The sequence below is a fragment of the Parasteatoda tepidariorum genome, chromosome 6 (genome assembly GCF_043381705.1).
Source record: "Parasteatoda tepidariorum isolate YZ-2023 chromosome 6, CAS_Ptep_4.0, whole genome shotgun sequence".
NCBI lineage: Eukaryota > Metazoa > Arthropoda > Arachnida > Araneae > Theridiidae > Parasteatoda > Parasteatoda tepidariorum.
Genome location: NC_092209.1, coordinates 19,076,377 through 19,088,478, shown reverse-complemented (window position 1 = coordinate 19,088,478; position 12,102 = coordinate 19,076,377). Strand labels below are relative to the sequence as shown.

Below are 12,102 nucleotides of genomic sequence, written 5' to 3'. Positions count from 1 at the left end.
ACATTTAAACATTTTATATGCAGGCATGCACGTGTGTTCTTACAACATATTATATATTACAGTACGTATCAGTTTTATCTTTATTTATTCTACTTACAGACTAAGGGGATCGATCACTCCATATGCTACATCTCTGTTTCCTTGCCTCGCTAGTGCCAGTAGTGTTTCTATTTCGGCCAATCTCTGATCCGAAATGCCACTGCGTTTTTCTCTGAAAAGATACAAAATATTTCTTTTAACTCAAACTAAACTGCGCTTCAATATAACAAGATAAATCATGTAATGAACATGTAAATGGTTTGAAATGTTCATACATTATGAATGATTCATGAATTATTTTATTAATTTAAGGGTTTTTATTTTCCCGTGACGATATATTATGGTTTATGCGCCTTGCTATAAAAATAAGTAAATGAAGATTTGGTTTTTGTTGAAAGGAGCCTGTATGATTTTTATGGAAATTAATTCTCTGTTAGATTGGCTGAAAAATTAATATGTTGTAGTTCAAAGCATTTTGATCAAAAATTCTAATTGACACTACGTCCAAATATTGATAGTTTCCGTGATACGATGCCTAAAACCATAAATATTAATTCTCAATTTTCTAATTCCGTCATGACATTAGTATTAATCATGGAACTTGTAAAAAAAGTAGTTCTAAATGAACTTTTACATAAGCACTGAAGTTAGATTAAGTAATGAGCAAGTTAATTACAAGTCCATCTCTAAATGAGCTACATCTTCCTATTTACCTAAGCCAATGCTGCATGCTCCAAACGCGTTTTATCACAGTGACCGGTGTCTGTATCCTTGATGTTTGAGGCTCCGTATCTCGGAAACTATTCGTTTTTGGCATGGTATCAATGACAATTTTTATTCAGAATGTATTGAGTATTAAATGTTACAACATATTAAATTTTCAGCCGGTGTGACTGAGAAATAATTTCCATAAGATTTGTACGAGGGCTTTTAGAGGTTCTATGGCGAATAAATTGACTAAATTTTAAAAAAAATGATCCACGAAAGAATATATATTTATGGTTTTTACATTGATGATAATTTTTTGAAATTGAAGTTGTTAGAAGAAAACTTAGTTCATTTCTCTAGATAAATCCGTACACTTGTAAAATAAATTTATCATTCCGAGGATTAAGTTAGGGAATTATAGCCGAGATTATCCATTACCTTCTAGACAGCCTCCACACGGTTTCTTATTAGTCTGCGCAGACTATTTAAAGAGTGAACCAATTAATTGTGCGCAAGAATTCTTACTCTATTTCAAAAGAAAGCTTAGGCTGAGAAGGTTTAGAGAAAATTATTATATATATTTGAGAATTGAATCTGTAGTGGTAGATAAGTAAATAAGACAAACCAATTATATTAAAAAATTAAACGAAATTTTAAACATTTATTTGCTACCAGTATCGTAATTTTACTAGATTTTGTATTAAATGCTTCGTTCGTAAACTTGTTTACCTTCAAAGTGGTATGATCGGACTACCAACAAACAACCGTGTGGAGGCTTATCTCAGGGAATAATATCCTTTTTCATATTTGCTTTGAATAACTTAAATTAAAATTATTGTATGTTTTATTTAATGTTACACTTGTAGGCATGTTTACGAGTTTATCACGAAGTACGGCTTTTAAACTTTTGTCAAGTTGAAGAGCAGTTGTATAAGTTAGATAAAAACATCATAGAGATATATAGGGTAACAGTCAGATTTGACATCATCTGTAGGAGAAGTCTTTTGATTGCAATTTCTTTAAAACTAAAGAAATAACAATTTATTTAACCAACACAGCACTCATTGTGGTTTCGACTGGATCAGAGTTCCATTTGTACTGCTATATCAATCGAACGTAGTACTATATCGATTATTTAAGCGTACATTTAAACATTTTAAAATTTTGAAAATTACTTTTTTCAGTGGTCAAAGAATTTTTATGACACTCTTCTTTACTGGGAAAAAAGATAACGGAAGGGATTAAAAGTTGGCAGGTATGCATTCATTAATCCAGTGTTTTCGAAATAAAAAGTGTATCAAGTAGTCGAAAAGTATATATTTTTTTTTACTCAATTTTCAACTCATATTCGAATTTTCTTATTTAATAGAAGCGGTGGACTTTCTAAGTACTCTGTTTACTCAAGTTTGTATTAGTCTTGGTATTTACGGCTATAATAATTCTTTGAACAGTAAAAATTTAAACCATTAATGAGCAGCTACAAAAAGTGTTCCACATACAGTGATGTGCCTCAGACGACTTAAAATATAAGGACTGGTAAAAACCTACTTCATTTATTTAATTACTCAATCGCAACTACCATCCTGACATATAATGTAAATTATTCATATTTAAAACGAAATTATTCATTGCTAACATCTTACATACCCTCCAACTGCTACGGAATTTCCGTAGTTTCAGAAATCTTCTTTTCAGACGGTAGCAAAATTAATGCCTTAATATTTAAAAAAAATTAATTTTAGCGTAACTTGTCCACTATTACTTATAAAAGTGCAGGCCATATGGCTAGATTCTTAAGTTCTGATAAAAGTTTTATGAGAGATCCATTTGCTTTAAAAATCTCTATTTTGGTTCGCTACCACTAGAAAGAATTATTTTCAAAATCCTCATAAGTTGGAGGGTATGCATCTACAATAATAGACTGATAAAAATATGCTGGAATAAGAAGGCATATATGCATACCTGCAAACTTTTAATCCTTCTGAGGATGATTTTCCCCAGTGGTGGTAAAATAGAATTTGTTCTACACTTTTAGGCAGAAACAAATGCTGTATTTTGAAAAGCTTGTGTGAACTACCACGATAATCTTACTTATTAATATATATGTGTATAATTTTTAAAAAAATAGTGGTGGTCAAAAAGATAATAAATTAAGTTTATAAATGCGAGGAATATATAAAAAGCATTCATTTTACTACCACTTTAAATATAGAAATAAAATTTTACGCCAAATGCGTAAAAGTTGGCAGGTTTGTATATGACTTCGATCTTACATAAATATTTTTTAACTAAAGGTTTGTCGTGGTAGGTTTAAAAGTTGGTTCTGAAATTTATAAATGCAAAAGAAATTACATGCTACTACTAAGAAAATTAGGTTTTAACGGCTTTTCCTTTTGGCAAATTAGCATTAACTGAAAGTGAGGTAACATACTTAAGCTTTTAGATGTCCATAGAATAGTGGTCGCTTAACATTTAAGAGCAATTAAGTTTACATATTTAATGGTTTATAGTCATACCTGCCAACTCTTCCGGATTTTCCGGAAGATTTTATTTTCATATTTAAAGTGGTAGTAAATATATACCATTTTTTCTTTTATAAACTTAATTTTTAAATGATTTTGATCACCACTATTCTTACAAAAATTAAGCACATATATTAATATGCGTTACTATCATGGTTGTCATTTTAAGTTTTCTCAAATACAACGTATTTGTTTGCTTAAAATTGAAGTTTTAATTCCATTTTAATACCACTGGGAAAAATGATAATGGAAGGGATTAAAAGTTGGCAGGTATGTATAGTTAGTATTACCGAACTAGTTACACTGCATCGGAGAGGATTAAATTAAGTTGATAACCTCTAATGTGAGTAATGCTTTACTTTTGAAAAAATATTGCGAATGCATAATTTGAAATCAAAATATAAGGTCTAAGATATATCTGTAAATACAAATGCCTTTACATCATAAAGAAAAATATATAAAAATAAATAAATAATTAAGCTACAAGTTTTCCTCCCTTCCGGATAAAGGTGACTAACGCCCTGAGAAAAAAAAAGTAGTAAATTTCTATACAGATATAATATTTCAAAACATGTGCTCTATCTTTCCGTTTCCACTTTATTGTTCAGAGAACAGAAATATTTTTTAAAAAATAATTGGAAAAGTAAAGAGGTAAGTTTTCGAAAGGTCTATCAGATACTTTGCCTCAGTTATGAGTGCTGATCAGCTTATTCAAGATTAAAAGTTTTTATTGAGACATCAGGGGTTTAAATATTTTTTTTAATGGTAAAAAATTAGCCTGACAGCTAACAACTTATTAGTAAGAATATTTCCTTTCATTCATCACATTCACCAGCATAATTTTCAGCTAGTAAATACTTACAAAATATGGATTTGAATGATCGATTTCAATTTTACAATTAAGAAAATTTGAATTATTTTAAAAGAAACATTTTAATTAATATATTGGTAGTGTATAAAAATTAAACTCTGATATTTCTTATATTAACACTTGTCATTTTTCTAATTTAGGATATACTTGATGAATTCTTTTAAAAGTTTAGATTAATAAAGATCATATATGTATATATATATATAATCGAGGAAATTTAATAAAATTAAAATAAAGAAAATAAAATAGTACGAGTTTCTTAAAAATTCATTCTGTAAAGCAAAAAGCATTGAAACGTAACTATTCCATTTTTAACTTTTCGATAATGGTTTCGGCGTCGTTTTAAGATTACCTAAGTATATTTTGTAGAATTGGATCTTCCCTATCGCGCTTCTTGGTCACAAACGTAAGCAAAATGATAATTCTTACGTAAATGTTTTTTTAAACCAAAATTTAAAAAAAAAGTTTAGATAAAAGAAGTTTAGTATCTCACAAAAGCATTACTCACATTCATTTTTCCTGCTTTGTTGTCGAAAATGGACATATTTTTGAAAATTTCCTAGATTTCATAAAATTCAAATGTATTTTCATTGCTTTTTAAGTTTTTAGTTTTCAGTTCAAGTTTGTAGACACTTACTGTTTAGCAATTCTTCCCTGTTAACATCGTAATATTTATTAACAGCATCCTATATTTGAAAAGCTATGATAAGAGTTAATGAGTTCATTAAGTCAATTAGTAATTAATGAAATTGTAATTTGTTGGGTTAATGAGTTTGTTTTATGGACATTCATCGCACTTAATTTTCTTTAAAATGGGCTTGAAATATGCAGGTTGTCCTATAATGACCTAGCTTAATATATTATTTAATAATATATATTAATAGCATATATTTATATATATTAATTAAATATATACACTGAGCAAAACAATTAAAGGATTCTGTAAGTCTTAACAGTATAAACTAACAGTATAAGCAATTTTTTTTGCATAAAATAGAAGAAGAGAGACACAAATGCCTTTTTTCTCATTTTTAAACTTCGCAATATGAACCTTTTTGGGACGGACGAGTCATAAATGTAGTCGTGCGGAATCAGAATCAGGACAGTAAAAAATTAAGAAGCGGTAGCTTAAGTATGGGCATAGCTAATTTGACAGATTTATTTTTGCTCTCACTTTAAATGTCATCCAATCCGAGTGTGTCAAAAGTGCAATTATAAAAATTTTAATTCGAACTAATCGGTGGTGAATTAATGAAATAAACTATTATAAAAATAGTTTGGCTACCAGTTTTATCTTTTTTACCCTGAGAATGCGTATATCATACCTGCCAACTCTTCCGGATTTTCCGGAAGATTTTATTTTCATATTTAAAGTGGTAGTAATTATATACTATTTTTTCTTTCATAATCTTAATTTTTAAATGATTTTGATCACCACTATTCTTACAAAAATTAAGCACATATATTAATATGCGTTACTGTCATGGTTGTCTTCCAATGCCATTAGTTTCAGTCGCCCTAGGGCATAACACAGATCAGAGGTCTAGTGCCCGCTTGCGCGGGCAAGTACCTTGCCAAATTACATGATCTAGATCATGGTTGTCAACTTAAGTTTTTTCAAATACAACGTATTTGTTTGCTTAAAACTGAAGTTTTCATTCTATTTTAATACCACTGGGAAAAATAATAATGGAAGGGATTAAAAGTTGGCAGGTATGATATATGACTCGCTTATTTCGGAGAGGTTAAGAGTATATATATCTATTATTCGATCTTATAAGATGAACTAGAAAATTATAACGGCTGTACCTTTTGGCAACTTAGCAGTACATTAAAGGTAACGTTCTTAAGTCGATAGATGTTCAAGAATAGTGGTTGATAAGCATTAAAAAGCAAATAAGTTTATATATTGGTTTACAACATTCGTTGAATTAATTAATATTACCGGACTAGTTACACTGCATCGGAGAGGATTAAACTAGGTTGATAACCTCTGAAAAATCAAAATATAAGGTCTAATATATATATACTAGTGGGCTACGCCCCCTGCTCACTAACGCTCGCCAACCCCCAAAAATTGCTACGCAATCTTATGTGGTTTGCTTCGCAAACCAAGCTCACTTCGCTCGCTACTAACTTAGGTACATTGAAAATGCAGAAAATTATAAGAATTCAAAACAATCATTCAAATCCATATAACAACTTTTTTTTTAAAAAAAAATACATCTTTTCAGTAAATACTGAGTCCTTAAAATAAATTTGAATTCAAATAAATGACATGTAATTCGTTAAATCTATTAGAAATGTGCTATAGTATAAAATCTTAAGATGAAATTTCNCCTCTTCACAACTTGTAATCATCCTATAAAACGCAGGACCGAATGTTTTTGCGTGGCTTTTTGTTGTTTATCATGCTTAAATAAAATCCGTCTGCTTAGACGGGACATGGGTCTCCCCCCATCTCCAGCGGGAGGAGGCTAAGATGTATGCTTTCACCATCGCTACTAAATAAAAAAGAATATGCACAATATGGACTCGTTAATCATGCTGCTTTGACTACTAATTAACTAAAAAATAACGGTGTGTTTACACCGTTATTACATATATATATATATATATATATATATAATGAGAAATGTCTTCACATCATAAAGAAAAATATATAGAAAAAAAAATTAAGCAACCAGTTCTCCCCCGTCGTGATAAAGGTGACTAACGCCCTGAGAAGAAAAAACAAATTGTAAATTACTATGCTGAAATAATATTTCAAAACAAGTGCTCTATCATTCCATTTCCAATTTATTGTTCTGAGAACAGAAATCCCCCAATAGAAATATATTTTTTAAATAATTGGAAAAGTAAAGAGTCGGGTTTTCGAAAGCTCTTTCAGATACTATGCTTCAGCTATTAGAGTGCTGATCAGTTTACACAAGATTAAAAATTTTTAATGAGACATTAGGGTTTCTCATATTTATTTTAGTGATTAAAAAAAAAATTACCCCGAGAACCAACAACTTACTACAGTCAAACCCCGCTATAGTGAACCTTCAAGGGACCGAAATTTCGGTTCACTATATCCGGGAGTTCACTACATCCGTTACGCAGGCAATTTAACTAATGGTTCCCAAACTCCTCCTTTTTATTACACATCATTCAAATAAATGACTGAAAAATATTATGTAGTAGCAAAAAATGTATTATTTTTCTTTACTCTTCATCTTGCGTACAAAATAAAATTAGTAATCTTTAGCTGATGAGCAATCCTCAACATCAGACATGGAAACACTTCCCGACTCTCAGATAATTTTTCCTAAATTTCTGTTATTCCGCTTTTTAAACCTGTCTAACTTGCCATTCGAGCACAAAAAAGTAGGCTCATAAAATCGTTTAGCAACATTTGTCCAGGTACTGGAAGATTGCGGCTTCTTCGATTGGTGAACCACTTCAGTAATGCTTCTTTAACATCCTTGTGATCTGTTTTTCTCAACTTTTTTTTTGCCAAACTGCAGATTTGGATAGTTTATACCCTGCAAATAACAGCTTGATTGCATCCATTTTCAATTTTTCAGATTATGCCCATTTTATCATCAATGGAGAACGTTTTACGCTTACTCATAATTGCCAACTTTTACGCATTTAGCGTAAAATTTAATTTTTATATTTAGGGTGGTAGTAAATATATACTAATTTTTTCTTTTATAAACTCAATTTTAAATGATCTTGATCACCACTATTCTTAAAAAAATTAAGCATGTATATTGATACGTGTTACTAACATGGCTGTCATCACCAAAGCCAAAAGTCTTAGTCGCCCAAGGGCACACATTAAGCGATGAAAAAGTCAGATGCGCGCTTCGCGGGCAGGCACTTTGAACAAGTATATATCTAGTCTAGAACATGGCTGTCAGCTTAAGTTTATTCAAATACAACGTATTTTTTTGTTAAAATTTAACTATTAGTTCTATTTTAATACCACTGGAAAAAATCGTAAGGAGGGGATTAAAAGTTGGCAGATATGGCTTACTGCTCGCCATAGTTAAATTTGAGACACTTGTTTGCAGGATTTTTTTAACTGAACTGAGAGCAAAAAGGAGCTGAAATGAGGGCCTTATCAACACATATTAGTGTCCAACCCTTTGACCAATAATGAATAATTACTCATTCCCTCTGACAGAAAATGCATATTGATCCCACTGACACCTTACAGGTGCATCGTCTGCTTGATTTGCTTAGGGATAGGAAAGTGAGGTAAAAGAAGCAAACAAGAAAAAATGCTTATCGCTACATTACCCTCTATAGAAGGTTTTGAAAATCGGTATATGTATTTATTTTGAAGTAGAAATTTCAAAAAAAAAATTAGTCGAAGGCAGAAATAGTTCATTATATCCAACTTCCTCACTTTTTTTGGTTCACTATATCCACAGAAAATAACATTATCCGTGTATAGCAAGGCACGGGACCGAACATTTCGCTTACCTGCCAACTTTTAATCCTTTCCATTGTATTTTTTCCCAGTGGTATTAAAATGGAATTAAAACTTCAATTTTAAGCAAACAAATACGTTGTATTTGAGAAAACTTAAGTTGACAACCATGATGGTAACGCATATTAATATATGTGCTTAATTTTTGTAAGAATAGTGGTGATCAAAATCATTTAAAAATTAAATTTATAAAAGAAAAAATAGTATATATTTACTACCACTTTAAATATGAAAATAAAATCTTCCGGAAAATCCGGAAGAGTTGGCAGGTATGATTTCGTTCACTATAGCGGGGTTCGACTGTATTTGGATCATACTTCTTTTCATTCATAACATTCACCAGCATAATTTTCAGCTAGTGAATACTTAGAAATAAGTGACGCTAGTGACGCATTAAGTAAATTTCATAAGTTTCAGCAGTGATATTTTGAATCATTTATAAAAAGCATTTCAGTTAATAAACTGGGAGTGCGTAAAAATTAAACTTTGATATTTTTTATATTAACACTTGTCATTTTTCTAATATATATATAATCGAGGGAATTTAATAAAATTAAAATAAAGAAAATAAAATGGTGCGAGTTTGTTAAAAATTCATTCTGTAAAGCAAAAAGCATTGAAACGTATCCATTCCATTTTTAACTTTTCGATAATGGTTTCGGCGTCGTTTAAAGATTACCTAAGTATATTTTGTAGAATTGGATCTTCCCTCTCGCTTTTCTTGCTCACAAATGTAAGCAAAATGATAATTCTAAACTTATGTTTACGTAAATGCTTTTTTAACCGAAAATTTAAATATCTTTGTAATTTTTAAGATTTTTTTTTTCAGATAAAAGGTGTTTAGTATCTTACTATAGCATTACTCACATTCCTTTTTCCTTTTTTGTTGTCGAAAATAAGCATATTTTTAAAAATTTCCTAGATTTCATAAAATTCAAATACTTACAGTAGTATTTTATTTATAGTTTTTAGTTGAAGTTTGTAGACACTTACTGTTTAGTATTTCTTTCCTGTTAACATCGTAATATTTATTAACAGCATCTTAAATTTGAAAAGCTATGATACGAGTTAATGAGTTCATTAAGTCAATGAGTAATTAATAAAATTGTTATTTGTTGGGTTAATGAGTTTGTTTTATGGACATTCATCACACTTAATTTTCTTTAAAATGGGCTTGAAATACGCAGGTTGTCCTGTAATAACCTAGCTTAATATATTATTTAATAATATACATTAATAGCATATATTTAGATATATTAATTAAATATATACACTGCTCAAAACAATTAAAGGATATTGTAAGTCTTGTTATAAAATAACGGTGTACGCAATTTTTTGTGTGCATAAAATGGAAGAAGAGAGTCATAAATGCCTTCTTTCTTATTTTTAAACTTCGCAGTATACAAATATTGAGTTTGACGTCAAAGATGACGCTTCAGCGGCAGTGACTTTGATTTGAGATTCTCTGAGAATCGAATCAGAAGTTTGGAGAGTTGTTGGCCGGTTAGACGGGGCACAAGTGCAGAAGTCATTGGATTTTCACAAAAGGTGATTTCCAGGAACTGGAACCGATTTTTTGGAGACTGGAAATGCAGACCGAAGATCAGGGCAAGGGTGTAGAACATGCAACAACGCCCAATGAAGACTGTTATTTAACGCTGACGGTTCGGAGACCCCGAATTATAAATGCCACTCGTTTTCAACAACATCTTCGCTCGGCTACTGGCTCCATATATAAACAAAAATAATAACTATATAACTCGTTTTCAAATTCAAAGCGTTTTATTCATGGTTCTCACGAGCTGAAATATTCAGTCAAGAATACAGAAAGTCTACAAGACTATGATCAACGCCTACTATAACTGAAAGCCTCCACTCGGTTTTTTATAGGTAGTCCGATCAGACCACTGTGAAGGATTTCCACTTGCCGAACGAGTCACTTAATACAAAATCTAGTTAAAATAAGAAAGTGGTAGCATATATATCACTAAAAATTTACGAATATTATTGGTTTTCCTTATTCACTTGTCAACCACTACAGATTCAATTCTCAAATATATATGATGAATTTCTCTCAATTACTTTTATAAAAGGTTTTGGGTTCATGCGCACAACTGGTTCACTACTTATAATAGACCGTGTGGAGGCTTTTTGATGAACGAGGTGATGCAATGATTAACACGTTGAATGCCACGCTAATTTTACACGACTTGCTCGTATGGCCAATCGGTAAATAACTTCAAACTAAATTTGAAAATATTAGACATATTTCGCTAGTTTTATAAAAGGTTTAGCATGACTTTAATGAATTTAGTGGTGGATCTTATAAGCTTACGAATTGCTTAGATGTAGTGGTGAATAAAAATCAACCAAATTGAAAACTAGCGTTATTTAATAATTTTTCAAACGAAAGTGTTTACTGTAATTGAATCACTGATATTTTGAAGATGTCTTCAAAAGCTTTGATAATAGCAGATAAATAAAGTTAGTGAAAAATATACGTCACCGTGGTAATAAAATTTTTTTTATTGACATGGTGCGTTTACGCAACTTTGGCCGAAATCGGGATTAAAATAATATGATTATATGTTTCAGTCTCCTACTCATATGAATCAGTAAGATCACGAAATCTAGACGATTGCTTCATAGTTTCTAGTTATCAAACACATTTTTACATCGAAATAAAAATAATCTCACCTTAATTAACTTAATTGTTTAGATTTGTCAAAGAATTGAAGTTGAATTCCTAACTAGTGAAAATATTTTAAATTTATTAAAAATTTAGCTAACATGAAAAATGATATTATTATGAAGCTTAATTTTATAAACCAAATTTACTTTTTTTAAAAATCTATAACAGTATTTAAATTTCGAGATATTTAATAAATATTTTTAGAGTTATTTTCAATTATTTTTCTTAAATATTTTACTGTTTATATTGAACTATTCTGCCCTTTCAAGTACATATATTTTTATTAAAATGGATAAAGTAAAATTAAAAATAACAATCATATCGAAATTTAGAACTTTAGACTAATAATGGGGATATTTAACAAACTATATTTGATTATTTATATTATAAAGTAACAAAACTATAATGTATTATTACGGAACATTTAAAATTCCTAACAAATAATAAAAATAGTAAAATAGTTCCGGTGTGATTGTAAAATTATATCCTTGCTAGTTTGCTCTTTGCTAAAATAGTTAACGAGTGTTTATAGCAACCAAAAGTTAAAAGAAATTAAGAAAAAAAAGTTTAGGGATTTGATTGCAATGTTAAGCGAAGAAAATGAAGTTTTTATTATTATTATTAGTAGTAGTATCCAGTCTCGCAGTGGACTGATCGTTAAGACACGGTTCCCATCAGATAACCGAAGTCAAGCATCACTGGTTGCGGTCAGTGTGCGGGTGGGTGACCACTTGGATCAGTCTGCGTAGGGACCGAGGATGTGCGGTATTGGTCCTCGTTAAACTGT

The 12,102-nt window shown here is 30.2% G+C and overlaps 1 protein-coding gene across 1 annotated transcript in view; it reads right to left on the bottom strand.

Annotated features, from left to right (window-relative positions):
* The window catches only part of LOC107449653 (uncharacterized), a 202,462-nt gene that overhangs the window by 38,608 nt on the left and 151,752 nt on the right, over window positions 1-12,102 (bottom strand). The window contains exon 2 of the mRNA XM_043047945.2: window positions 98-211. Within this exon, the coding sequence (XP_042903879.1) occupies window positions 98-211 (114 nt within the window). The remainder of the gene's footprint in view (window positions 1-97; window positions 212-12,102) is intronic.